Below are 27832 nucleotides of genomic sequence, written 5' to 3'. Positions count from 1 at the left end.
TATGAGGTAATGTTCTCATCTTGATAAACAGTGATACATTACTTGTTAAATGTAAAATGTAATCTAACAGTCATTTTTAATCTGCATTTTGCATTTATAGCTTAATTTTAAAGAAATTGTTAGAGTATTAAGTTTAACCAAAATTTGTTTAGAGCTGATCATGACTTAAAGAATTTAATGTCAAAGTAATTCTCGGTAAATGTGACAGAGAGTGCATGATTAGAAAAATCTGAAACTGAATTCCCCTTGTGCAACCTTGTTTCATATTTGGTAAGAAGACATTTAAGAAGCATGTGCACACAAGTGATAATATTAATTAAAAGCTGGGCTGGAGGCCATCCTACTTGGTAGTGTTTCGAAACTATTGTATTAATGGCAAATTACATATTTTTCTGTGAAAGAAATACATGTACCTGCAATTAAAATAAAATTAAGCCAGAATTAAAAAAACTAAGGAGTGATTGCTACTTTTATTTTTCAGAACCCTGTGATGGCAGCTAAAAGAGAATTTCTAGTCTTGGAGATTTTTAACAGGACCGAGATGATGCTAGAAAGCAGAGCTGAACAGATCATCATTCTAGTCAGTGCCACTACTAACTTTAACAACCTTAAATTCTGGTTACATTGAAGTGCTTTAATATTATAGATGGAGCTGTATACAATCAGGAAAAAACAAGAGTTACAAAAAAAAGAAATGACTTTTTTGCATAGAAGTGAAAGATATATACTAGCTGAAGAGATAAATTCTTAAACCTCAAATTTCTTTAAAAATTTTCAAATTATTTTTTGTATGTATAGAACTTGTTTCTTATTTGTATTTAATGATAATTTTCAAATGTTTTTTAAGCATCGTACATTTCATGAAGACCTGCTTTGAAACTTAAAAAGTATTTCATAAAAGTTGTAATGTGAATTTAAGTAGAAACTGCACACATGTACATGTATGTCAATCAATTTTCATTTTCACATACAAAGTCTGTTGATTGCAATGTAACTATTTGGATGTGTAAAGAGTGTTTAAAGAGGATTGATTTTTTTTTTTCAAACATTGGATTCAGCTTAATGAATTAGTTGGATCGATTCAAGTTGATGTTGTCCAACCTACGAGTAAGTAGAGAATCTCAAAATGAGAAATAATGAATTATATGAATTGAAAAAAGTGCAATATATTGCTGAAATCTTTTACAAATTTTAATCCAGAAATATTTATATGTTGAATGTTTTACTCGACAATGTAAACAGTGATACACCCATTAAATTCGGAGTAAATTGACAAAAAATATATTGTATTATTAACATATCAATTTTTAAGAGTTTGTCAAACAGTATATTTTCAAGTAATTTACCATTTGATTGGATAAAAAAAATTGTCTATATCGTATAACCTATGTTGTCTACATCACAGTGACTTGTGTCAAAAATGCACCAATCCACTTGACATTACATTTAAAATTTGCTCAATTTGAAGGAATTTTTGAAAGAGATAATTTAACTCAAATTATAAGGAATGAATTTAATAACTAGCCAGGTTAAACTTGTTTAACCTGGGTTGGAGTAATTTACAATTTTTTTTATAAACTGCTTTGCAGTTCATGGAGGCATAAGCATTCCATTTTTGTTCTAGGCACAGCTCCTTTTGTTTTAGCCATACATGAAATTCGAAATGGGTCTGAAATGTAAAGTTTTTGCATTAAATGCATTTTTGACCGAAAGATTGCTTAGATCCAAACAGACTATTATGATTCTTGGTCATTACTGTTTGTTTGTATAATGGCAAAATCACAACACTGAGATGTTAACCAACAATCTACTATAGATTACATGACTAGATCAAAGGATATGGCAATTACAATGTAAAAAGCAATGAAGTATCTTTGCATCTTGACTATCATTCCATTTAAAGTTATCCATTTTTAAAGTTATCCACACTTGAATAAAACATTGTTTCAATCTGTAAAAAATTAAAGTCTCTAGTGTGTTGTGACTGCATTTGTATTTATGTATTTTTAAATAACCTCAATTTAATAAGGTATGTGCAATTCTTTTTTTTTAAGTCTTTTTATATGTTAAATTTTTATTTTCTCTTTAAAATGTGTAATAAACATGAAATTTTCCTCTTGGCTTCTATATAAAATGTTTGTGCAATGTTTTCCAATCATTTTGGACCGCATAAACACTTCGATTGCTGTTTGATGATGCCCCACTCTTCTGTGCATTTTTAGTTCATCAGAGTCAGGTGATCTTTTGCAGTCTGTTTTCGTCCATCATCATTTCATAAACTTTTGATCATTTTCAGTTTCTCATAAACTGCTGAAGCCATTTCAACCAATTTTGGTTAAGGGCATCTTCGGCCAAAGAGGGGCATAAAAATGCCTCCTGGGTCAGGGGTTTCCAGTTAGGACTTTGTTCTAACCCATGACAACATAGTGAAAATACACTATTTCTTAAAAAATGGACTTCTTTGCCCATGGGTAATATACTTCTTTGTTGAATCTAGATGTAGCGGGTATTCCCGGCAGTATGATGGAAAAACCAGTTGAAGTTTTATATATTTATTACGATGACATCTTTAGCTGATATGGAATATTGGAATAATGGATATAATGGAATATATAAGGAAGTCCTGCAATATACAGATTGCGTCATAAAAATATGTACAAAATAGTATTTCAATTAAACATTCCGATTATAAAATATAACAAATTATCTGTCTTCCCTTTTACAATTAATTATCATCATTTACTATGATAACACATAAGAAATATACTTGACACATGATATATAAGGGAGTTAACTCTTATAACACAATTACACTTTACAATCTTGTGAAGAGTTATCTTTCTTTGATATTTCTTTACAAATCATAAAAATATATATACAGATAGACATACCAATTTATGGAATTTAACTTTTCTCCAATGCAAATAAATACTTTCTTTACTAATGGAGATACCTATATACAATAAATAATAAAATCAGGATTTGTCCTTTACAAATACCTTTCTCAGAATAAATAATTATTTAGATTAACTTGATGACCAAAATCTTCACTTCTAAATATTTCCAGGTTTATATACAAATTGATCTTTAGGAAAACTTCATCAGATTTATCAATATCTGAATAGATAGACAGATAACTCAATATGTTAACAATTAAAAATACAATGAAGCGCATTGAAGTGGTAAAATTTTCCATTTGGACGAAACGTTCTGAATCATGTTTTGAACGTCAATATTTACATTTGCAAATGTTTTCCTTTATATAACACTACTAAAGGCAAGCGTTTTTATAACTGTGTAAATACAGGTATGGGGTCAAGAGGTCATAGTTGTGCGTTTGGATAAACGTTCGACGTAATTTCTCTGTGACGTCATAAAGGGTCGACGCGCGTTTAGTGGATTACATACATGCCGTTGGGTTTGAAAAATTAAGGCATTTCACACGTTAAAAGTAACAATCAGGCAAATATAAAGTATGAATAAGTCACAAATGTAAATATAAGTAATAAGGTATAATTTTTTGAGTTTTATTGAGATTTAAAACGGGTTGGCACATGAGCAAGTCTTCCATAACGCCCTTCGGCCTTTGTGGGATTTGATCACGTGACCAACCCGTTTTACTTCCCGATAAAACTAAAAAAATTATACCTTATTTCTTAAATAATAACATAATGACACGCCCATTTCTTTAGAAATGAGAAAGGAATATTCATCGTAATGTTTTGGGACACTACACTTTCCGCGACAAGCAACATGTGTTACACTGAAATGAAGATTTTTAAATAAGAAAAAGCTATAGATAGAGTTCCCGCTTAAGTAAAACACGCAATGCGACGAATTTGTACATAATTATAATTTTATCATGTTTATTGGAGTTAGCATAGCACATGTATCAGTCGAACACGTGCTTACTTGGTGTTTATGTAGACCGTCAATTTCATTGGCTATTATATTTATGACATACCTGTTCTACAGGTATTCGATTGAATCGTTTGACCGATTTTTCCTTTCTAAAGAAATGGGCGTGTCTAAAGATAGCTCAAAACGTTCCATCCAAACAGAAAATTTTACCACTTCAATGCGCTTCATTGTAAAATATCTTGTTTTCCGCATTTTTTAATATAATATTATAGAAAACATCTTGTAGCATAAAACAAGTAAAAACTTACATTTCAGGAATTGTCCAAGGTCTCAAGTCTTTGGAAATAACTTATTTCAACAGCAAAGTAAACTGCGTCTTCTCCATAAGAAATCAGAATTCTAGATCTTAAACTGAATAAAACTCACTGTCCCACAAAGACTAAACATTCCACCAATGAAAACTAAGTATTTCAAAAACTTGGCCAATAGATATGTGTGTGGTCATGTAAAAGTGTATGTACAGGTGTGGATCCAAAGGGGCGTATAACTCTATAACTAAATACCCAAGTTAGTAAAGAAGGAAAAGAATAAAACTTTAACGGAAAACTATCATTTATAACTTATTTAATAATTTATTTAGTTTCTTTAATTTATATTTATTATATATTTTATTTCATTTAAAATCACTACAACTTTAAAAGTACCTCTACTACACATGGGTATTTGGCAGATATACTAAGCAAATGGCAGTGATGAGCAAGGGTGCCTCTTTCAAAAGTATGGAAATTATATAGCCTCTGAGTCATGGGGTTTGAGTATAAAGGTGGGACTCTATTGATTTTATTTTGAAAATGCATTTTTACTTTGAAACATTCTCCCGCCATTGGGCATTAAAAGTATCACTAGGCAAAGCACATCTTAATGATGAGCAAGTGTGTCTCTGTGATTAATAAGTATATAGTGATTATTCATTATTTCATTGAAAATATTCTTCTCTGCTAACGATTATAAGTGCATGTTAATGATATACATCTTTCCTTTGTCCTTCTTTTACTTCCGTCCGTTCTTTCCTTCATATTTTTTTCCTTTTTTAATTTTGCTGACTGTGACACATTTAGGATTTCGTCATGTTGTAAATTTTGAATTTACCGGGTTGCAGTAAAATTTGTCATGTAAATGTTGTATTTACTACCCTCCTGTAAATTTAAAATTTACAACATGTCAAATTAACGACGTATACAACCCACGCTCCACTTCTAACTATCTTAGCCGGTAAACAGAAAGATTACTAATCACGACAAACGCTTTACGAGGCACACTAGTTAAAATCACTATGTATTTCTATCAGTGAATTGGCCTTCATACCGGTTGGTATTGTTTACATTTTACTGGGTGTGTTCAAAGTGTTTACTCAGCACCCCACTGATCACGGACTGACAATACTGGTGAGTAGGTTTTCCTTTCGCAAAAGTCTTCATGGAGTATAATTTAAATATATCAAATTAAGGGTCCTCCACACGCCCCCAGCTTATGCATATTTAGTGGAAAACGGGTTTACTAGAGCTATAAAAAATGAATTTTGAACGTGAATGGGTCAAGTCTCCATTTTTCTTTAACGCTTAAATGATGGAAACTTTAATGTGAAATCTATTTCATTTGTCCAAAAAATGGAATCTGAACCCATTCTATATGAAAATCAAAAATTTCTGAAAAAATGTACGCTTCAACAAACCCGTTCATTTAAATCACACTGACAGACGTTGATAATGCATATACTTCGTAGCGTAGTGGTTAAAGCGATCGGTCTTTGACCAAACCATGCACTATGGAGGGTTCAAATCATACGGAAGTTTCTTTTTTTTGTTTTCACATATCTTAAAAACATTAGTAAAAAGATAAATAATTAACAAAATATTAAAACAATGAAATACAGAGTTATGTGTAAAAGATGATATAAACAATATAATTTTGAAAAATATAACTTTTAGAATTGAGAAATGTTTTTTCTCAGACCGGGGAATTGTCCTCGCCTTGTACGCCTCCATTCTTTATTGAAAAACAAAGAAAAAGAATATACTGTAGGATTGTTGCGTTCGTTACAAATCGCATTTTTATTCAAAACATACAAATCAAACTAAAATTTTGCATGATAAACAATGCAAGGGCTGGGTGGGCAGGGAAAGCCAAAGACACAAAACAACCTGCGATTCTTTGTAACGAACGTCGCATTAATCGAACATTCCCTGGTAAAAGTATTTATAGTGAGCGCTAAATCGCTCGTGCATGAAAAAACCAGTTTCTTAAGATACGAAGTTTCACGGAGAATACCGAAGTAAAAACGTAAAGAAATAAATTTATTTTCTCCCTCGTTTCACTCCTCCGCAAATAAATATTTTCTTGACTAATTTATTGAAAAACAAAGAAAAAGAATATACTGTAGGATTGTTGCGTTCGTTACAAATCGCATTAAACAAAGGACAGTAGGTGCAATAAAATAATTTTATAAACCAAGATTCATTGAAACTAGAATTTTATGTTCAAGATTGGCTTTTATATAACCGTCTTTGGCTTTATCCGTGACCCACCGACCATGTATTTTAAGCAATCGAACAGACACAATATTATTAGCAGCGGCTGTAACTCCGCCGCTAAGTAAACTGTAAAGCATATTTAGAACTGTCAAGGCCAATTTAATATAAAGAAGACATCAATATTTTCCTAGCTCTTGTATATGGCAAAAGTTTGAGTTTATTTGAAACTTTGTATTTATTGAGGGATTTTACAAAATTTACGTCTGTAAACATGTAATCTTTGGAAGACTTATCCATCTCTGACATGTCGATGTATTTGTTTAACCAAAAGACAGGGCACGAATCGTTTCCAGTTTTTGCGTTTATCACCGAATTTCCTCTCCTGTAGATATCCGTTTTGCTTCTGGGAATATTAATTTCGATGTGAGCACTTTCCCATTTGGTATCACATAATCGAATAATTTTCATAATTCACTGAATTTAAAGAAACCAGAAAATCACAATAAACACATCACAAAGGATCTTAATTTCAGCACATTAATTTTTTTCTTCTTCTTTTTTTTTTTTTTTTTTTTTTTTTTTTTTGGCGCCTTCCACCTTCAAACACTAGTTTCAGGAACTTATCCTCGCATGGATTCATATTTGAAGAAAATTCATGAGTCCGACTTATACTGTCTGTAGAAATACGCTTCCATAATCGACGTTGATACCCTCTGTTGCACCAAAACTTCCATAAAAAGAGCGACAGTAGAAACTGATGCAGGAAATTGCGTAAATGAATGCTTCGAACACCAGTCTCTGAATTTAGAGAAATATATGTCGTACATCTTGTTCGTTGACTGAGATTTTGCATTTCTCACGATATGCGGCAAAGACTCTACTATATAGCTAAAACGAAGATCGACTTTAAAATTTGTCAATATTTATCCATTGGCCTTGATAATTCTTCAAAGTCTGAAATATATATTAATATGAAAGCACATTAAAATTCAAACCAAATTTGTACAGTAATCAATAATAGCCACGATATAATATCACACATACATGTATTTACAAGCAACTTTATCATCAACATCATAAATAGGAGAGCAGTCCTTCGTGATTAAAAATCAGTCATCAAAATATATGATTTTCAGAACCAGTATATTAGATTATAATCTTATGTTAGCATTGCAGTCATTCAAATCTAGGAGAGCAGTCCTCCTTATTGGATAGCAGTCATCCAATCATTTCATTTCAGTATGCATGCACATTGTACACTGGTTAGCAGTCAACCTTTGTGTACTAATCTGTCCATATTTCACGATCAAAGCATGCAAATGAACATATAAATATAGTGTTAAAGTGACTCAATTACGAAGCATCCAATCCCAGTGTTAAAGCATTACTGATTAATTTGTGAACTGCAAATACACTAATGTTATCAGAACCCGAAATGAGAAAAAAATGTTAGTTTTACATACTTTTTTATTTAAAAAAATATATTTCTCCTTATTGGATAGCAGTCATCCAATCATATAATTTCAGTATGCAAGCACATTGTACTCTGGTTAGCAGTCAACCTTTGTGTACTAATCTGTCCATATTTCACAATCAAAGCATGCAAATGAACACATAAATACATCTGTATAGTGTTACAATGGCTAACTCTTCTCGACAATTCTAAAATGTACGTTTCAATGACGGGAGAGGGGGCACTCTGCAATATTGATTTTTTTTTGTTAGACAAAGATATAACTTTAGAATATGATATAAATTCTGTACTCTAACCAAATTTGATAACATTTAAAATATTATTGTTTGGTTTTATAGCATTCTTCCAAATTCAACAGATTTTTTTTTAAACGATCTTAAACTGAAACAATTGAATTTTCATCAAACACTGTCAAAGTCAGATTTATAGTCTACTAATTTACTAAGTGACTAATATACTCAACTTCATTCTAAACATCGCAATCTCTCCTCGTTGAGCTGAAACTTCTGTTTAATAAATTGACAGCGTCAATGACATCAAAATCCTGTCCAGAATTGAAGCTTGTCTCTGTACGTTGTTTTTGAGGAACATCTCTATTAGAAGTTGAACTTGAAGATAAAACTCTAGTCTAAACATGCCAAAGACACAAAACAACCTGCGATTCTTTGTAACGAACTTCGCATTAATCGAACGTTCCTTGGTAAAAGTATTTATAGTGAGCGCTATATCGCTCGTGCATGAAAAACCAGTTTCTTAAGATACGAAGTTTCACGGAGAATACCGAAGTAAAAACGTAAAGAAATAAATTTAAAAACTGTCCAGGGATTAAAATGTATTTTATACTGATTTTTAGCTCACCTGAGCCGAAGGCTCAAGTGAGCTTTTCTGATCACATTTTGTCCGTCGTCCGTCCGTCTGTCCGTCCGTCTGTAAACTTTTCACATTTTCGACTTATTCTCAAGAACCACTGGGCCAATTTTGACCAAACTTGTACAAAGCATTCTTGGGTAAAGGGGAATTTAAATTGTTAAAATGAAGGGCCAAGTCCCCTTACAAGGGGAGATAATCAAGAAAAGACAAAAATGGGGTGGGGTCACTAAAAAATCTTCTTCTCAAGAACCACTGGGCCAGGAAAGCTGAAACTTATGTGGGAGCATCCTTTGGTAGTGTAGATATTAAATTGTTAAAATCATGACCCCCGGGGGTAGGGCGGGGCCACAATAGGGAATCCAAGTTTTACATAGAAATATATAGAACAAATCTTTAAAAATCTTCTTCTCAAGAACCACTGGGTCAAGAAAGCTGAAACTTATGTGGGAGCATCCTTGGGTAGTGTAGATATTAAATTGTTAAAATCATGACCCCCGGGGGTAGGGCGGGGCCACAATAGGGAATCCAACTTTAACATAAAAATATATAGAACAAATCTTTAAAAATCTTCTTCTCAAGAACACCACTGGACCAGGAAAGCTGAAACTTTTGTGGAAGCATCCTTGGGTAGTGTAGATATTAAATTGTTAAAATCATGACCCCCGGGGGTAGGGCGGGGCCACAATAGGGAATCCAAGTTTTACATAGAAATATATAGAACAAATCTTTTAAAATCTTCTTCTCAAGAACCACTGGGTCAAGAAAGCTGAAACTTATGTGGGAGCATCCTTGGGTAGTGTAGATATTAAATTGTTAAAATCATGACCCCCGGGGGTAGGGCGGGGCCACAATAGGGAATCCAACTTTAACATAAAAATATATAGAACAAATCTTTAAAAATCTTCTTCTCAAGAACCACTGGGCCAGGAAAGCTGAAACTTATTTGGAAGCATCCTTGGGTAGTGTAGATATTAAATTGTTAAATCCATGACCCCCGTGGCTAGGGCGGGGCCACAATAGGGAATCCAAGTTTTACATAGAAATATATAGAACAAATCTTTAAAAATCTTCTTCTCAAGAAGCACTGGCCCAGGAAAGATGAAACTTATTTGGGAGCATCCTTGGGTAGTGTAGATATTAAATTGTTAAAATCATGACCCCGGGGGCTAGGACGGGGCCACAATAGGGAATCCAAGTTTTACATAGAAATATATAGAACAAATCTTTAAAAATCTTCATTTCAAGAATCACTGGTCCAGAAAAGCTGAAACTTATGAAAATTATGTGGAAGCATCCTTGGGTAGTGTAGATTTAAAATTGTTAAGATCATGACCTCCGGGGGTAGGGCGGGGCCACAATAAGGGATCCAAGTTTTACATAGAAATATATAGAAAAATTTTTTAAAAATCTTCTTCTCAAAAACCACTGGGCCAGGAAAGGTGAAACTTATATGGAATTATCCTTGGGTAGTGTAGATATTAAATTATTAAAATCATGACCCCCGGGGGTAGGGCGGGGCCACAATAGGGAATCCAAGTTTTACATAGAAAAATATGGAACAAATCTTTAAAAATCTTCTTCTCAAGAATCACTGGGCCATGAAAGCTGAAACTTATGTGGAAGCATCCTTGAGAAGTGTAGATTCTAAAGTTTTAAAATAAAAAAGGGAAGGGGGTTGTTGGACATGATAGGTATAGCAAGAGGGGGAATCTGGTGAAGATCTGCATCACCCAAGTTACTCAGGTGAGCGATGTGGCCCATGGGCCTCTTGTTTAAAATAATTATTTCATAAGTTTAATATAAGAATTTTTTCCCAAAGCGTTTTCATACATAGCACAACAAACTTTGTCTTATCCCTCCGTATATATATATTTTTAAGCTCACAGAATAACCATAAAAATTTACTTTTATCTATCAACATATTTTTTACAGAAACTTTTATTTATAAAAAGTACATAAAGCTCATTTTCTCTGAAATACATCTCGTGAAAAATCAATAAGGACTCCTTTTGTGGAGAAGAAACATTAATGAATTAGATTACATCAAAAAATTGAATTAAAATTAAATGCACTGATTGAGAAAAAACATTTTCAAAATCTTCGGTATCAAAGCGTCAGAATATTGTCAATAAAACACGTTCCGAAATTCGTTGTTTTAGTCAGCTTCAAGTATCGATAATGGAAGTTTATAAACACTCATAATATTTCCGCTTGAAATGCTATTGCAACATATATGTCTTATCATACAGACAATTTTAAAAAATGTTTACTTCAAATTCGTGTCCAAGTACTTAACTTAAAGCTGCGATTGATTTGTGAACTTGACCACATCATTTCCACTTCAAGTACTTCCGAAAATGCTTAATGAAATCAATACAAAATAGGAGCAGAGCAAACACGGACCTTCAAAACATCGGAGGTGGGATCAGGTGCCATGAGCGTGCATCCCCAGTTAGCATCCCCTGTCGACCGGTCACACCAGCAGTGTGCTCCTTGTCATGATCGGGAAATAATTGAAAAAAATTCGTCGTCAATTCAGTGTGTAAATAATGGACTAACAATAGGTATGAAAAACATCAGTCAGCATATGACTCAATGATAAATTGTACTTGCTGGCAAGGTCATTTTATCGACCATAAAACTTACGAAATGACGTCTTTAAACGAGATATTCTTGTTTCATCAACTTGTTAGTCAATAATTTAGCTGCAGATCTGTAGCTCTCCGAAAAAATATATTGATAGACCGGTCTATCAATATATCTTTTCGGAGAGCTACAAATCTGCAGCTATCAATAATTTACCTCGGTTTATAAACTATGTGTATAGATCATGTTTTGCATATCAAATCAACTGAGAGATATAAACTGCGTATGCAGATGATGAAGGTATATTGATACATAAGTAGGGGAAGTTGACGATTGAAACGTTGAAGTCATCACTTTTATCATTGAGCTTGGTTGTAAGACTACCATTGGCGTCTTTTTTCAAGTAAAATATCGAAATATAAAACAATTGAATAGACAATTCATAGAATTCAATTCTCTAGAAAATTTTTAGAAACAATAGAAAATAAAAAATATATAGAAAAGGAAGATTAAATGTCAATGAAATAAGAGAGAGAGGGGGGGTATGTGTGTGTGTGAGAGGCGGAAGAAAGAAGCTGCGATTTAATAAAACGATTTTAACCAGAAATAAACGGATGTATAACGATACATGTAGCACGGGATCACAAAACAAGTACAGTAAACTTCTGAGCAGGGGAGACTATATTTATGCAGTTTTCGCTTAATTTTGTAAGTTATTTTATTTCTGGGTCATTTCGTACTTTATTTATTTATTTCAACATCATATTTAATGTTGTTAATATTCCTTAACTGATTTGCTTGGTATGCAAACGTGGTATAATTTGCACAACGGTGGAAGCCCGTTATGCATAAATTATTCCATGTTTCCAACAGTCCATAATGCCCATGGCATTCCCATCAAATGTGTAACTGTTTCTTGATATTAACATTTGTATGCAAAAGTAAAAATGTAAATATTTTAATTTAAAAATTCCTATCATATAAAATTGCTACCGAAGATGTATAATACTCTGATAGCCCAGAAAATTGTCATGCATGCATAGGCGAAATTTACAATAAATTGTAAGTAGATAAAAAAATTTTAAGTATAAGAAATACAACTTTAATGCTGTGTTCACGTAAATATAAAAGCTACATTGCAGTATTCTTGATAAAATAGTCGTAACTGAGGAAAATATTATCATTTCCAGGATACTCTTTTTAAACTAGACAAACGCGGTAGCTCTTCAAAGAAAGTTATGCAATTGCAAGTGAGTAGTTATACTTGAGTCAAGGTCTGTCACCTCTCAGGAGAGGTAAATTTAAATTTCGCAGACTTTTAATGTCAACTTCCACTTAAACACATCGAATTAGAAGTATACCGTGTTTTTAGCTACTGAGATTTATTCGTGTAATTAAGTCAATGGGCCCGGAAACCTCAGGAAGTGTCATGTATCTTTTTAATTGAAAAACAAAACAAAAACCATGTAGATGTATTTACAGGTTTTAAACTTTCAATCTGTATTTATGAAGTTTCAGATCAGGTGGCATGGACGACCAGAGAGCTGTAACGCCATTAACAAAAAGTGTATATTTCACACGGACTTTTTGTCTGTGAACTTTGGGGAAAATAGCTTGGCACATGTAGGATAGCTACTCGCTTCAGGGGCGTAGCCAGGGCACTTTTGATATGGACGCCCGAGTGGGCAGGTTTGGGGCCGCATTAAGACCCCCAATAGGGAAGAGTGAGCGAAGCCCCGGAAGCTTGTAAATTTTCGACGATTTCGATGTGAATATTCGATCCTCTTGATTGCATTTTTCTTTCACTTTAAATATAAGTATATTACCCAGCCACATTTGAGGTCTGTTCTTTTTTTTCTTTTATTTTTTTTGCACATGATGTGGACAAACACTAAAAAACGGAAAAGGATCTGTCCAATATCGTTGTATGACGAACCCTCTAAAACAATTTTAGACTTTTAAAGAGACAAAATACGTATGTTTAAAAAGTCGGTAAATAGAAAGGTTGACAGATTTAGACAGGCCACGTACATGTAATTCACTGATAGTCAGGCTTACATAATTAACATATTTATTGATACTATCTGTAAAGATAGAAAATTACAAAGACTGGAGAATTTTGCCGAGGCTTTTAAAAATGCAAACACACTTTTTAAAACGGAAGTTACATTTTTAACATAGCAACCACTGATTGCGGTAGCTTTCAGGAAAGCCTATATGTATCTCAATTTTTCTCACACGTGCAAAACTTAATGCTCGAAATAACTTTCAATCTGCATTGAACTAGGGTTATAGAAAAGATCATATTAGTCTGCATGATTTCGAAAAGTGACAGATTGCTCAAATTCTGCATTTAACAGATTTCGGAAAGGGAACCCACATAGCATTTCCTCAAACTGTTGTTTATCATATAATCTTTCTGGGTCAGATATGGAGACCAGCGAAAATTTTCCTCATTTATACTACTATTTTGGTTGACGAGACAATTTTGTCTATGCGCTTTTAACATGCATGAGATGTATCTGCAGTTTTGTTATGGAAGCAGTAAAAATATAGTTTTATGTTAAACTTTGTTTTAGCATAAAATTTTTAATAAATTATTAAAAAATCAAAATACACTGTACTTTTTCATGCACAATTAATATGCACTTTTTAATAGTAATAATCTTTATTGCATATTACACCCACATGGGTCAAGCAATACATCAGAAAAAACAACAAAAGAGAACAATGAATTATATATACAATATCCGTATGTGCGATGTAGCTATCTGCTATCTTGAAGTAAAACCCTATTTTTATCAAACCAGTTGGTAACAAAATATTTTCTCGTTACGACAGATTGCAGTCGCTGGCGTGCATTCTTCAATGACTTGATGGAGTTTCGAAAATAATGAATGAAAAACAAAAAGAAACATCCAGATTAAAAACTCTAAAGTACTTTGCCTGTGGCGTCGTGATGCTTATACTGTTACAGAGCTCTCGATGGTTTGAGAGTGATCTACCGCCCTCTTTAGGGGGATATGTTCACCCGGCTTTTCAGAGAGTTTACGATGTATTCAAGTAAGTTTTATTTTTTCCAATGTTTTTTTAATTTTGCTTGAATGTTTTATTTTAAAGCTATAATAGATACATTATACATATCATGCAGATCAATAACCAGGAAGTGAATATTTGATATTATTATACCTCATTATAAATATTCTATACAACGCGTAATCTGATTGGTTCTAGGTTATCACGTGATCGGGCCGTAAAACTTCATATTTCACGGCCATCGGCACGCTTTTCATCATATTCCACCTCTTCGGAACACCTAGTGTATTTTCCCGCAATATAGTTGTCGTTCGTTGAACGAAAACTCACGAGAGTAGTAGACGTCACAATAGCCTGGTTTGCGTAACAAAATTGATGATAACGTGTTAAACAAAGGGTTTTATTATACTTCTGTTAAAATGTTTCCTATATAAAGTTAAGAAGGTAAAATAACTATCTTTTATAGTTCATGTATAGCAAAGCTATACCCCGGGGTATAGTTTTTGCTATCCACCCTTGGAAAATTTTCATGCAATTTTTGCCTCCAATTTTGATTTCCAGCGATAGATCTATAGACTGATGATGTCATAATGACTTCAGTAGCATTGTGACGTCATCAGGATTTCAGATTATTCTTGCAGTATTATCTTACTCCAAAAATTTCAAACCTCAGAAATTATATTACACATCAGTATAATAAAACGCTTATCCACTGGTTGTGAGTGGGATAGCTCTTTTATCAAACTCTTGACAGGGACTATTCCCACTCACAACCAGTGGATAAGTGTATAATATTATACTCTCATGAAAATTAGTTAAATCTGATTGGTCGAGAAACATTTGCTAAAAAACACTACTACCCGCTGAACAATGAAGCCACGCCCTCCAGCAACAGTCAACATTGCTTGACGACGGGTGGTATTCCAAACTAGAGGCACTGTGAGCAATGAGCTCACTAAGTGATACCCCCGCCTCCCACATGAATATAATGGCAGTGTCCATGTTTTGCTCTGGAAAATCCAAAATATAGGTCAGTTCAAAAAGTAAAATAGAAGGTGCACAATGGCAATATGTAATGAAGATTCTGTGAAAGTTTCATTAAATTTCCTTATGAGAGGAGTTGCGGATAACAGATGGGTACCCCAAAGCGTAACAGACGGACGGACGGACGGACGGACAGACGTACAGACGGACGGAATTAACGATTACTATATACCCTCCCGCTTTTCAAGCGGGGGATATAAATACATATTCAACAATACAAATAAAATTTTAAAAAATATAAATAATAACAGGTATTTTCCTCCATTGTATTTATCTACAATTTAAAAGTCTATATGTGGTGTACCGTAAAAAAACTAGAGGTACTGTGAGCAACGAGCTCACTAAATGATACCCCCTCCTCCCATAGGATTATAATGAATAAGTCCCTGTTTTGCCTTTGGAGACCCGAAATAAGTGTCAGATCTAAAAGTAAAATTTGAGGTGCACAATGGGATATGTTATAAATTCCTGTTTGTCCGTCCATCCGTCTGTTACGCTTTTGGGTACCTATTTCTTTTTCGCAACTCCTCTTTTACCACTGAATGAAATTTAATGAGACCTTCACAGAATCTTTTTACTTGAGTACTAGTATATATTGCCATTGTGCACCTCCTATTTTAATTTGTGAACAGACACATATTTTTCGTTTTCCAGAGAAAAACATTGACACTGCCATTTGTTCAGGGACTTTGTCATTATAATCATCTAGGAGGCGCGGGGGGTATCATTTAGTGAGCTCGTTGCTCACAGTACCTCTCGTTTTCAGTGATTTACAATCATATTAATTTTATTGAATATCAAAGAAAAATAACTACTTTCATTAGAATTAATATATTGATCAAGTGGTTCAGAGTTTCAAAACTCGGGTATAAAATACCGTTTCATATTACAACTTTTTTATACTCCGTTGACTTTTTAGATACCTAGGATCGAAGCAATTAAAGATTTCTTAAAACTTTTTCATCATAACAGTTAAACACTGTAAACACTGAAATTTCACAGTCCCTAATTATAACATATTCATACATTTGGAAAATTTATTACTCTTGCTCATCGTAACTATATATTACTATATTTGTTAAATACCCTTGGCAGAGAAGATTTTCTAAGAAATTTAACATTTTTCTATATGTTAAAAAAAGCCCCACCCTAACATAAAAACACCCGATCCAGGGGTAATGAATTTTAAACTTTTTCAAAAGGCACTTTCTCATCATAACCATGCATGCAATTAGTTTGCTAAATACCCAGGGTCATAGAAAAAGATTTTAAATAATTTAAAATAAAGAGTGTTTTCTTCACTATATTCAAGAGGCACTTACCTACCCCCTGTTAGAGCCCCTGAGTCTGGTGTCAAAAGTTTTATACATGTAGTTCTGGAGGAGGCAATTTTGCGCATGAAAATGCTCACCATGCACTTAGTTTATCTGCTAAATACTCAGGCCCTCAACAGCGAAGGATTTCAATGCATTTCAATTTTATTATAATCAATGCATTTTCACAACATGTTAATTAGAGCCCTGTCCCAACACCAGAACCGATTACACAGAGGCCCTGAAATTCACTTTTTTGAAAAATTCTCTATTGTTTTGAACATATTTTATTGACAATATGTCAAAGGGATCGGACACAAGTTCTAGCAACTTAGATAGTCCTCTCCCATACATAATATCTCAATAGCCATACAACATTTACAAAATTTTACAATAATATATACATGTACATAGAAGAACAAAGACAATTGTTTTATGAATAAGGAAATAATATCAATTATTAATAATGGTGATAATAAATACAGTGTTGATATTATAAAAATATAATAATTTCAATAGAGATAATACAATTCATTGTTAATTAAAACGACCTAATTCTCTATTACTCATAATAACAATGTACTTGGTTTGTTTGTTTAATATCAAGTAGCAGAAAAGAAAAAAAAATGAAGAAATCATGCATTTTATTCAAAATACCCCACCGTAGCACAGAACCTAACGCGTACTACTAAGTATTCACTCATGCTTCATTCCTCAAATTGAAGGAAAAAAACAGTAACTGCTCTTTATTTTCCTTTTCAAGGGAGTTTACGGTTATAAATTAATGTTCTGAAATATCTTAATGCAAAAGAGGATCAAATGAACAATTAAGATAATATATCAAAAGGTTCGTCTTAACCAATTTGTTGCACGATTGAGTAAGACAGGGGTTAGTTAATTGTTAGCTGAACTTTTCACTTAACATTTAAGTATTTTAGATAAACTACATCTGATCAAGATTGTAAGTTTCAATCATTAAAAAACGTTGAAAAGTTAAATATTACTTTAAAAAAACCTCCGTTACAACAGAATACACCTTCCTCTTCCAGGAAAAACATTGAGACAAATAAAGAGAAGGCGGCCTGTTTTTCTGCCTATTACAAGGGGGAGTTAGTGGTGGATCTATGGGGAGGATACTCGGACATTGAGGCGGGGCGGCCCTGGAAAAATGACACCCTGTCCATCATGTTCTCTACAACTAAAGGAGTTACCGCCATCATCGTGGCACTCTTTGTACAAAGGTAAAATCAAAATGAAATTGGCATTTCTCCCTCTTCCTATCTGTTAAATTGATATAATCTTTCTTTAACATATCATTTGTGTTTTTTTCCAATACATAAGTTGAGGTTTTTCCCTCCAAAATATAGAGAAAAATATTTGACACAGAGATTAGTAAATATTTGTTTTTCAAGAATTGCATAAATTTTCTCAAGATCGAAGTTTTTGTCGATTTATTAAATTGGATACGATCCTAACTCACGATATTTTTAAAAATCTTTTGATATCTTATGACATTGATAAATAATTCGTATTTACGAAGATATTCAGTGTTTTACAAGGTATGAAATGAATGCACATATTACAAGATTTTTGGAAAAAAAAATGGATGCAAACATTTTTAGTAACCTAAATAAACATGTATACAAGCAACCATATTTAACACAAGTTTGGTACATGTATATAATAGCAATATACACTATACACCGTTTTATTTATATGGAATTTGATGATAACGAACTGTAATGCCTAGGTCACATTTCCCGGGCGGTAGCCGTAGACCGGTGGTAATCGGTGGTAATCCGTGGTGTTAACGATGCCCTAACATCGGTCCACATCGGCCTAAGTAGTACTTAAAGAATCAGTCGCATTATCCAGCGATGGGTATACGATGGGCAACCAATGCGTTTTATGATAAAAATGGCGTGGTTGCCGGCCGGTGTAAAGACGAATAATGACCCCCATCGAATAATGACCGGGGGGTCATTTTTCAACGACAAAAAATGACCCCCACCCGTAGAAAAAAATCATTTTTTGTAGAAAAAGGGTCCTAGGGGGTCATTATTTTATATGTTAGTCCTATAAAATAATGACCCCCTTTAAAGTGATACAAAATATATATCTTTTTTACAGCGAAACTAATTTTTACATTTTCTGTAACCAGAAAAATACAAAAGTCGTATGAAATAATTAAGAGATTCACTTAGTCTTTCAATGCTAAAATTGTGTTTGAAAAGAGATTCTTTAATTGTCAGGTAAATAAAATTTCTTTTTAATATTCCTCCTTATAATGTTTGCTAAAAGAATGATATTCCACTTGTTTTTAGAAATCAAACCATGCAAAAATCAGTTTTAAATACTCTTTAATAGGAAAAATTAAATTTTCCGTCATTTCAACTTTTAGTTTGTTTAAGTTTGGCAAATCCTATTTGACAATGAAAGAGGAGGAAATTTTTACCACCCCCCCCCCACCCACCCAAAAAAAAAAAGAACATTACGTTAAATCAAACAACAACAAAAAAGAAAGAAAAGAAAAGCAAAAATAGAAATAAAACTCTGTACCTTTCAATACTACTGAAAGAGGCTCTAGATAAAATATTGAAATGAAGTTAAGCCTTCACACAAGTAATATCATATTATAATTTACTTCGCCATGATTAAAGCATACTTTAAATGTTGGTGGAGGTATACTTGAAAGTATTGTGGCAAAGTAACAGTTAAAAATTAGTAGAATAGTAGATTATATTAAGCTTATTTGTAATTCCTTCTTATAGAAAAATAAAGATAGGGTGTTTTTTTTTTTTTTTTTTTGGTTTTTTTTTTTTTTTTTTTTTTTTTTTTTGCTTTTGTTCAATATCGACTTCCTCCTAAATAAGAAAGGGGGTGGGGTAAGTATAAGACCTAAAAATATGCTCTGTAAAGCTATGGGCTAGTGTAAAATACACAGTCATTCTAATGCAAAAACTATACATGTAGACATAAACTTTTGATTTAGCACACAGTATTCATTACATTTCTTTTAACGTAGAACCTACTTCGTATGACATCATAACTGGTAAATGTGTTTAACCTGTGCTAACCCATTAAGACGTCATAATTAATTCAATGCCACTTTTCCCCGTACTTGACAGCTTCAATAGAAATGGTAGAAAATGCTGCATTTTGAAATTCACAGAATTCAATCATGCCAACATAATCTTAATTCAATTCATATATTTTTGGGTTTATAATGCTTAATGGCAATATATTTCTGGAATAAGAGAAAATGTGTAGGCACCTTTTATTTAATAGATCTAGACCTTAAGTTGACAAACCCAAGACTATCTAGTGTAATGAAATTACAATGTACATACAACTTTCGTAATAATTTGAATGGTATGTAACCATTTTGAAGGAATGCATAAATCGTAAGAAATCTTTAGTTGCCAGCTATATAGTGTAATATCTTGATGAAATGTGTCTAAGTCAAAGATGTACGTGTTGTAGATCGTTTGATCGTGTGTACATTTTTGTGATATCTATAATGAAATGATGTGCATTCCTTTTAACAATTATTTGTTACCTATTCATATTCTTGGTGTTTGATTACAATTTTTCTATTAAATATGATCTTTTTAAAGTAAAAGTACAATTTCTGATAAATATTTAATCTGAAAGTAACCCCAAACAGTCATTTAATTATTAAATCCTGTGTAAGTGCAAAAAGGTCAAGAATATGAGTATCGGTAAATAGCCTATCTTTCATTAGTTAGAGGGGAAATGTATATATCTTAATCACTTTTTGTAATCATTTGGCTATGTTCTTCATCATATTGAAGATTGAAAACATTGTGACAAAGACTTCTAAAAAATATTTACAAGTATAGGGTGCATAATTGACTAAAAATAATTCATTTGACTATTTTTTTAATGGTGGACTTATCTTTTATGTTAATTGAATAAAAAAGAAATTATTCTTGATAAAATATTGTTTAATATTATTCAGTTAATAAAGTTTATAAACGACGATGTTTGAAGAAGTATTTTTGTGATTTTTCATATTCCCTTTATGACAAGTACCCCTAAAAATATTTGAAAATGTTAAGTCGCAGTATGTAAATACCATACCAAGTTTCACAGCCTGCTCTAGATTAAAAACAAGGAACAATATCATGATATTTTAACTGATTGATAAGCAAGTACTAATTTATCATTTTGAAAAGTTTGAAAATCTTGTGACAAAGACTTTTCAAACATAGGTTCTACCTTAATTCTTGTTTTACTCCACCCTTTTACTCAGTTCTGAGTATATTTTTCAGAGAATTTAATATGAGAATCAGAACAAACATTTTCATTGTTGTAATGTCTTCTTTATAATGTATCATAATATGAAAAGTTAATTGAAGACCATTTCTTTTTATGTCCCCGTAATCGAAGATTCGGGGGTATATAGTTTTATCGTGTTCGTCTGTATGTCCGTCTATCTGGCGGTTTGTTTGTCCGCAAAAACCTTAACCTTGACCATAACTTTTCATTATTGGAGCTATGACTTTCATATTTAATATGTGTATTCCTTGTGACAAGACCTTATTTGGGTACCACCAAATTTGACCTTTTGACCTTTACCTTGGAGTTTGTCCCATTTTACACAAAAATGCCAAATTTTTACTTTGGCCATAACTTTTAAACGGTAGATACTAGTACTCTCATACTTCAAATATGTAGTTTTTTGGCATTACCTTTCATTTGATACTAAAAACTTTGACCTTTTGACCTTGACCTTGGATATTTCCGTACTTATGATTTTTTTTTACCTTGCCCATAACTTTTGAACGGTAAGGGCTAGGGTATTCATACATCACATATGTAATCCTTGTTACATTAATCATTTACTTAAGAAATCATCAACTTTGACCTTTGAGTTTGACCTACCTTTCAAAAACCTATCCTTAGCAAAAATATTTGAGCAAGTGGTGCTAGGGCTTTCCTATTTTGAAACTGTATTTCTTGTGAGAAGACCCTACTTTGGGTAACAATATATTTAAATTGCATTTAAGAAAAGTTTAATCTTCGCCATGTTGCCATACAGGGGCATAGCTGTTTCACAAACACATCTTTTTATATATACATGTGGATTTGCGGATAAGAGATGGATACCTCAAAGCGTAACAGACGGACGGGCGGACATCCCGATCACTATATACCTCCCGCTTTTCAAGCGGAGGATATAATAATATATATTAATATACTTTCATGTTAAATACTAAAATCTGATTGGTTTAGACGCAGTTAACAATCCGTTCGATTACCCTGAGCCTTAGCAACACACGTGACAACTGGTAACACAACGGTAATGTCACATGCGTGGAAATTATGCGCGTACGGTTCACCGTAGAATTCTAAAAACGTCAGTTGCGCGTTTGAAAGAACCGCAATTAACTTCAAGTCAGTAAAAGCTTGCGTCCGATATAGCTTTACTTGAAAACAACAAACGACAGACGATACATGCTTGCGAGTGTAGGAAACATGCTTGCGAGCCAGAAATAACGAAGCTTTAAATGATAAATGACTCTAATTCGAGTATCAAACAAACAATAAGGAGATTAGTGAACCGGTGAGTGTGAAATCTTTCTATACATGAACGTAAAGACGATCGACGGTTTTTTTTTTTTTTGCTGACGTCCTTAATAAGACATTCAGTATAATAAAATAAATGGTGCCTGTTTTGGAGGGTAACATTTGAAATTGACACCCCTCGGAAAACCATTGTCAACCTCCGCTGGCGTCGGTTGACAATGATTTTCCTTGGGGTGTCAATTTCAAATGTTACCCTCCAAAACAGGCACCATTTATATAATACTGCTGATTTTTTCTGTCAGTTCGATGATTTCCACAATCAAAAAACAGTGTTTATCTAACCCTTAAGGCTTGATAAATCTTTTACTCCTTTAGATTCTGAATCATTGCATTTACCTTAAAATATAGCTATAATTGTATAATGTAATGAGATCAACATATCATCAGTTTATTCCCAATAAGCTCAGGTGAGCATTTTGGCCAATGTGCTTCTTCATCTAATTTTTTTTTTGCCCCCTAAAAATTTTAGCTTTAATATACAGGGGGTCATTTTTCTACGGGGGTCATTTTTCTTCACGTGGGTTCTGCAAATTTTTAGGGTGGTGACACTTTTTCTACGGGCAAAAGGGTCATTTTTCTACGTCGAATAATGACCGGGGGTCATTTTTCGCTGTCAAAAAAAATGACCCCCGGTCATTATTCGATGGGGGTCATTATTCGTCTTTACACCGGACTTACAAAGGCCCAGCGATGCATTGCTAATCATAAAATAATGTTCCAGGATAATCGGCCTATGTATAAATTACATCGCTCATACATTGGTGAACATCGTTCGAACATCGGTTGACTACGGGCCAATGTTTGGTCGAACATCGATAGATGATCGGCCGTTATCTGTTGGACACCACTCAACCCCCCGATGACCTCAGATTCAGCGGATATTGGACGATGCTCGGCCATATCCGTGTAAGATGTGTTAATGAAGGGTTGCCGATGAGGAGCGATGTGGGGCATCGGTGGAGACATCGCTGATTTTTAACTACGAATTATCTTCTACCGATAACCCCACCGATTCGCAAAATGGCCTCAGTCACCGTCCGATTACTAGTGGTGCCCGGCCGGCAACCACGCCATTTTCATCAAAAACGCATCGGTTTCTCATCCTATACCCCATCGCTGGATAATGTGACTGCTACTTAAACGTGCTCAAAGACAAAATAATGTTAATCTGACAGACGCATTATTTTCTAAACAAATTTTCTCTAAAAATGTAATAAAAAAAATCATCTATGAAGAACAGTTTTTATTTCTTCTTTAAAATAACTTCGTAATCATGAAATGTTTCACCTGTACCCTCTCTTTACTTCAGAGGCTACTTGGACTACAAGAAGCGGGTGTCCTATTACTGGCCGGAGTTTGGGAAGAATGGCAAGGAGAATATTACTGTAGATATGTTACTAAGTCACCAGGTATATACCGCATTTTACATTCCTGAGAACTTTATTTGGCTAAAAAAGGTTAAATTAACGTGTTCATTTTCAAGGAATTCTATGAAGTTAATATATCAATTTCACCAATTGTATCATCAAAAATGTAATATAGACCAACATTTGTTGATATTGACTCTGGAATTCGAAATCAATCCTTAATATTTTATGCCCCCGTAATCGAAGTTTCGGGGGTATGTAGTTTTTGTCGTGTCCGTCCGTCCGTCTGTCTAGCTGTCTCTCTGTACGTCTGTTTGTCCGCAAAAACTTTAACCTTGCCTATAATTTTTGATATAGTGGAGCTATGACATTCATATTTCACATGTGTATTCCTTGTGACAAGACATTTCTTTGGGTACTACCAAATTTGACCTTTTGACCTTGACCTTGGAGTTTGACCCACTTTAACACAAATATTTTGAACTTTTACTTTGGTCATATCTTTTGAACAATAGATACCAGGACATTTATATATTTTTTTTTACATATGTATTCGTTGTGGAAAGACCTTTCATTAAATACCAACAACCTTAACCTTTGTCCTTGATCTTGGAGATTTCCGTACCTATGAAAAAACTTTAACCTTGGCCATAATTTTTGAAGAATAAGTACTAGGGCTTTCATACTTCACATATATAATTCTGATGAAAAGACCTTTCATTGGATACCAAGAACCTTGACCCTTTGACCTTGACCATGGAGTTTGACCTACTTTCAAAATACAACATTGACCATATTTTTTAAAGGGTTCGGACTAGGGCATTCATTCTTCACAAATTTAATTCTTGTGACAAGATCGTTCATTTGATATCAAGAACCTTGACCCTTTGACCTTGACCTTGGAGTTTGACCTATTTTTTACAAACTTTAACTTTGACCATCACTTTTGAACAGTAGGGGCTAGAGCTTTCATATTTCACTTGTGTAATCCTTGTGACAAGACCTTTCATTGGATATCAAGAATCTTGACCCTTTGACCTTGACCTTAGAGTTTGACCTACTTTTTACAAACTTTAACCTTGGCCATAACTTTTGAATGGTAAGGGCCAGCCCTTTCATACTTCCCAAACGTAATCTTTGAGACAAGGCTTTTCTTTAGAACCCAACAACCTTGACCCTTTGACCTTGACCCGGAGTTTGTCCTATATTATAAAATGTTAACCTTGGTCATAACCCTGGAACAAGTGTAGCTAGCGTTTTATATTTTGCATTTCTTGTGAAAAGGCCTTACTTTGGTACCAACATATTTTATCTGCATTTGAGAAAGCTTAACCTTCGCTATGTTGCCATACGGGGGCATCAGTGTTTCACAAACACAACTTGTTTTCTCTAACAATCACCTGAGATTGAAGATTTCTCCTAACATTTTACGAGTTGCAGAGTTATATTTTGGAAAATGATTAGTGGAGTCTAAAAAATACGCAATTTATTTTATTTAGTATATTTTCATTTCCTTAGGGGTCTTTTTTTTTTTACTTAATGCATATTTTCTGTCTCTCCTTTCATTTTTTCGCAGAAGCCATATCATCTTTAGAATATGATTGGCGGTATCCTGTAGGTGTTCATTCATTCAGGTCTCGAATTTTTCATTTTCATAATCAAATACATGTATATCTGGCTTATGAGGGCATCTAATTTATATCTAAAATAATTTTGAATTTATTACCTCTACTGGTCAGAGATCAGAAGAGCTTATGCGATAGTAATGCGGCGTCCGTCCGTCTGTCTGTCTGTCTGTAAACAATTTTTCAAAACGCTACTCCTCCTACAGTTTTGGTCTGATTTTAATATAACTTGGCACACCAGTAGACTACACCAAGGTACATAATTCTTTTTATCGTTTTTGATTTTGATGAACGGTGTTGCCGTGGTTACTAAAAATATAAATTTTTGTGAAATTCTTTCAAAATGCTATGTCTCCTACTGTTTTGGTCTGATTTCAATATAACTTGGCACACAAGTAGACTACACTACGATTATTAGATACACAATTCTGTATATCGGTTTTTGACTTCCATGAACATTATTGCCTTGGTTACTAAAAATAGAAATTTCCGTAAAATACTCCGTAATCCGTAAAGATGCTACTCCAAATACAGTTTTAGTCTGATTATAATATAATGTTGCATACAAGTAGACTACACTAAGAACATAAAGAGATTTAATCAAGGATCATTATTCTATTTATTGCTGTTGTAAAGTTTCAATTCCCAACTGCCTAAATACTTTTCTCTTCCTTTGTTATAAGTACAAACCAGTAGAGCTTCAGTGGCACATGAACAGTTATTTTGCATGGTGAAACTGTATCATTCGGTTAAGAGATTATTCACAGAGGTTTGGAAATATGGCTTAATCCTGTTTATATTCAATCTTCTTTTAATTATCCGAATTGAACAGTTTAATTTTGTGGCACCAAACGGTATTTTACATAAACACAAATTATTCTCTTTATACAAGACGAATGACGTGTGGCAAAGGTATAGCTGCTTAAATTATCTGAATTGCTAGCTCAGTATCTAGGGTAAATTTATAATCCGAATCCATATCTTTCATCAAATTCTTAGAAACGTTGTAAGATATTATAAATCGACTTTAACAATGGAGTTATAAAACAAAGTAAATCATACCCAAAGCTCACTAGATTTTACAAGTTTATAATGTTACATATATAAAAGATGTAGTATTATGTAGATTTTACTTAAAGGCCGGGTTATCCATTACAAAAGGAACAATTGATATACGGCTTCTGAAAACAAACCAAACAAAAGTGGAGGAGTTTTTAGAGGAACAGGAGCCGATTTGGAAACCAGGTAGCAATTCAATCTCAGTTGTTTTTTTTTTAAACATTCATACTAGTAATTATATCTTTTAATTTTAAATATAGTAATAACTAGAGGCACTGTGAGCAATGAACTCACTAAATGATACCCCCTGCCTCCTATATGAATATTAATGGCAGTGTCCATGTTTTGCTATGGGAAACCCAAAGTATGTGTCGGATCAAAAAGTAAAATAAGAGGTGCACAATGGCAATATGTAATAAAGATTCTGTGAAAGTTTCATCAAATTTCATTCAGTGGTGTGAGAGGAGTTGCGGATAAGAGATCAGGTTACTGCAAAGCGAAACAGACGGACGTACTGGCATCCCGATTTTTTGCATTTGTGTAATGTGCCTTACCTCTCGGTAGTCATACCAACTTTCATGGCTGATAGGGATCTTGCTGGACTGAAAAATAGAGAATATTACAAGACCTTTTTCCTTGTGTCAAATCTTGCATCAACCCGATACAACAATATCAGCCCTCTAACAGACACGTGAAACAATCGCACCTTTGAGGGTACATCTTAAGGACAGGTTTTAATCGCTTTCAGCAATGATTTGTAAAATAGTTCATCTAATTTACTTACAGGTACAGCATACTCCTACCATGTAATAACCTTTGGAATGTATGTAGACGTGTTGTTGAGGAAGGCGGATCCAAAACACAGAAATGTTGATCAGATATTTAAAGAGGAAATAGCAGAACCTTTTGGTAATTATTATTTTCATTAATTGGTCTATCTTTAGTTCTCGAGACAAAAATCATATATGTCTCTGCTAAAAAACATTACAAATGTAAAATATTGTTGCAAAATTTTCTACATTGCTAACTATTTATCCAATCTCCTACCACTTTCTGTTTGCAGGAATTGTATTTTTGCGTAATCACCCTGATCTGCCCGCGAAAATTACATTTTTGCATACATTAAGGCTCACGTACAACACTCTGCCTGCTCGCGAAAATTTTATCTCGTTTATAAATTTAAAATAGTTATCTCACAAAAAAATGGCAATGTATTTAAGTAATCTACATGACGAATGTAATTTTTTTTACCCCTCTCTTGAAAAGCAGTTGGGTATATAGTGATGAGGATGTTCGTCTGTATGCTTTAGGATACCCATCTCTTATCCACAAGTCCTCTTAGAGCACTCAATGACATTTAGTTTGATTTTCACAGAATCTCTGTCACACAGTGCCATTGTGACCTTCTATTTTACTTTTTGATCGGATACGTATTTCGGGTTTCTTATTGACA

At 33.4% G+C, this 27832-nt stretch overlaps 1 protein-coding gene and 1 long non-coding RNA gene across 2 annotated transcripts in view; both read left to right on the top strand.

The window, feature by feature from the left end:
* LOC134235032 (uncharacterized) overlaps positions 1-2113 on the top strand; it is a 15887-nt gene extending 13774 nt beyond the window's left edge. Inside the window, exons 4-5 of the long non-coding RNA XR_009985315.1 lie at positions 1-6; positions 482-2113. The exon at positions 1-6 is cut by the window's left edge and continues 106 nt beyond it. This is a non-coding gene — a long non-coding RNA (uncharacterized LOC134235032). The remainder of the gene's footprint in view (positions 7-481) is intronic.
* A 9571-nt stretch (positions 2114-11684) lies between these two features.
* LOC134235033 (beta-lactamase domain-containing protein 2-like) lies at positions 11685-27288 on the top strand (the record flags this gene model as incomplete). Its single annotated transcript, XM_062717114.1, has 6 exons — positions 11685-12030; positions 14164-14385; positions 17765-17956; positions 23638-23737; positions 26460-26565; positions 27166-27288. Coding segments are annotated over exons 2-6 (691 nt in total), but the record flags the coding sequence as incomplete, so codon positions are not given.
* Positions 27289-27832: the final 544 nt, after the last annotated feature.

Source organism: Saccostrea cucullata, unplaced genomic scaffold (assembly GCF_032062105.1).
Source record: "Saccostrea cucullata isolate Sc308-1 unplaced genomic scaffold, CSIRO_AGI_Scuc_v1 ctg3959, whole genome shotgun sequence".
NCBI classification, from domain to species: domain Eukaryota; kingdom Metazoa; phylum Mollusca; class Bivalvia; order Ostreida; family Ostreidae; genus Saccostrea; species Saccostrea cuccullata.
This window is presented reverse-complemented; position numbering and strand designations above follow the sequence as displayed.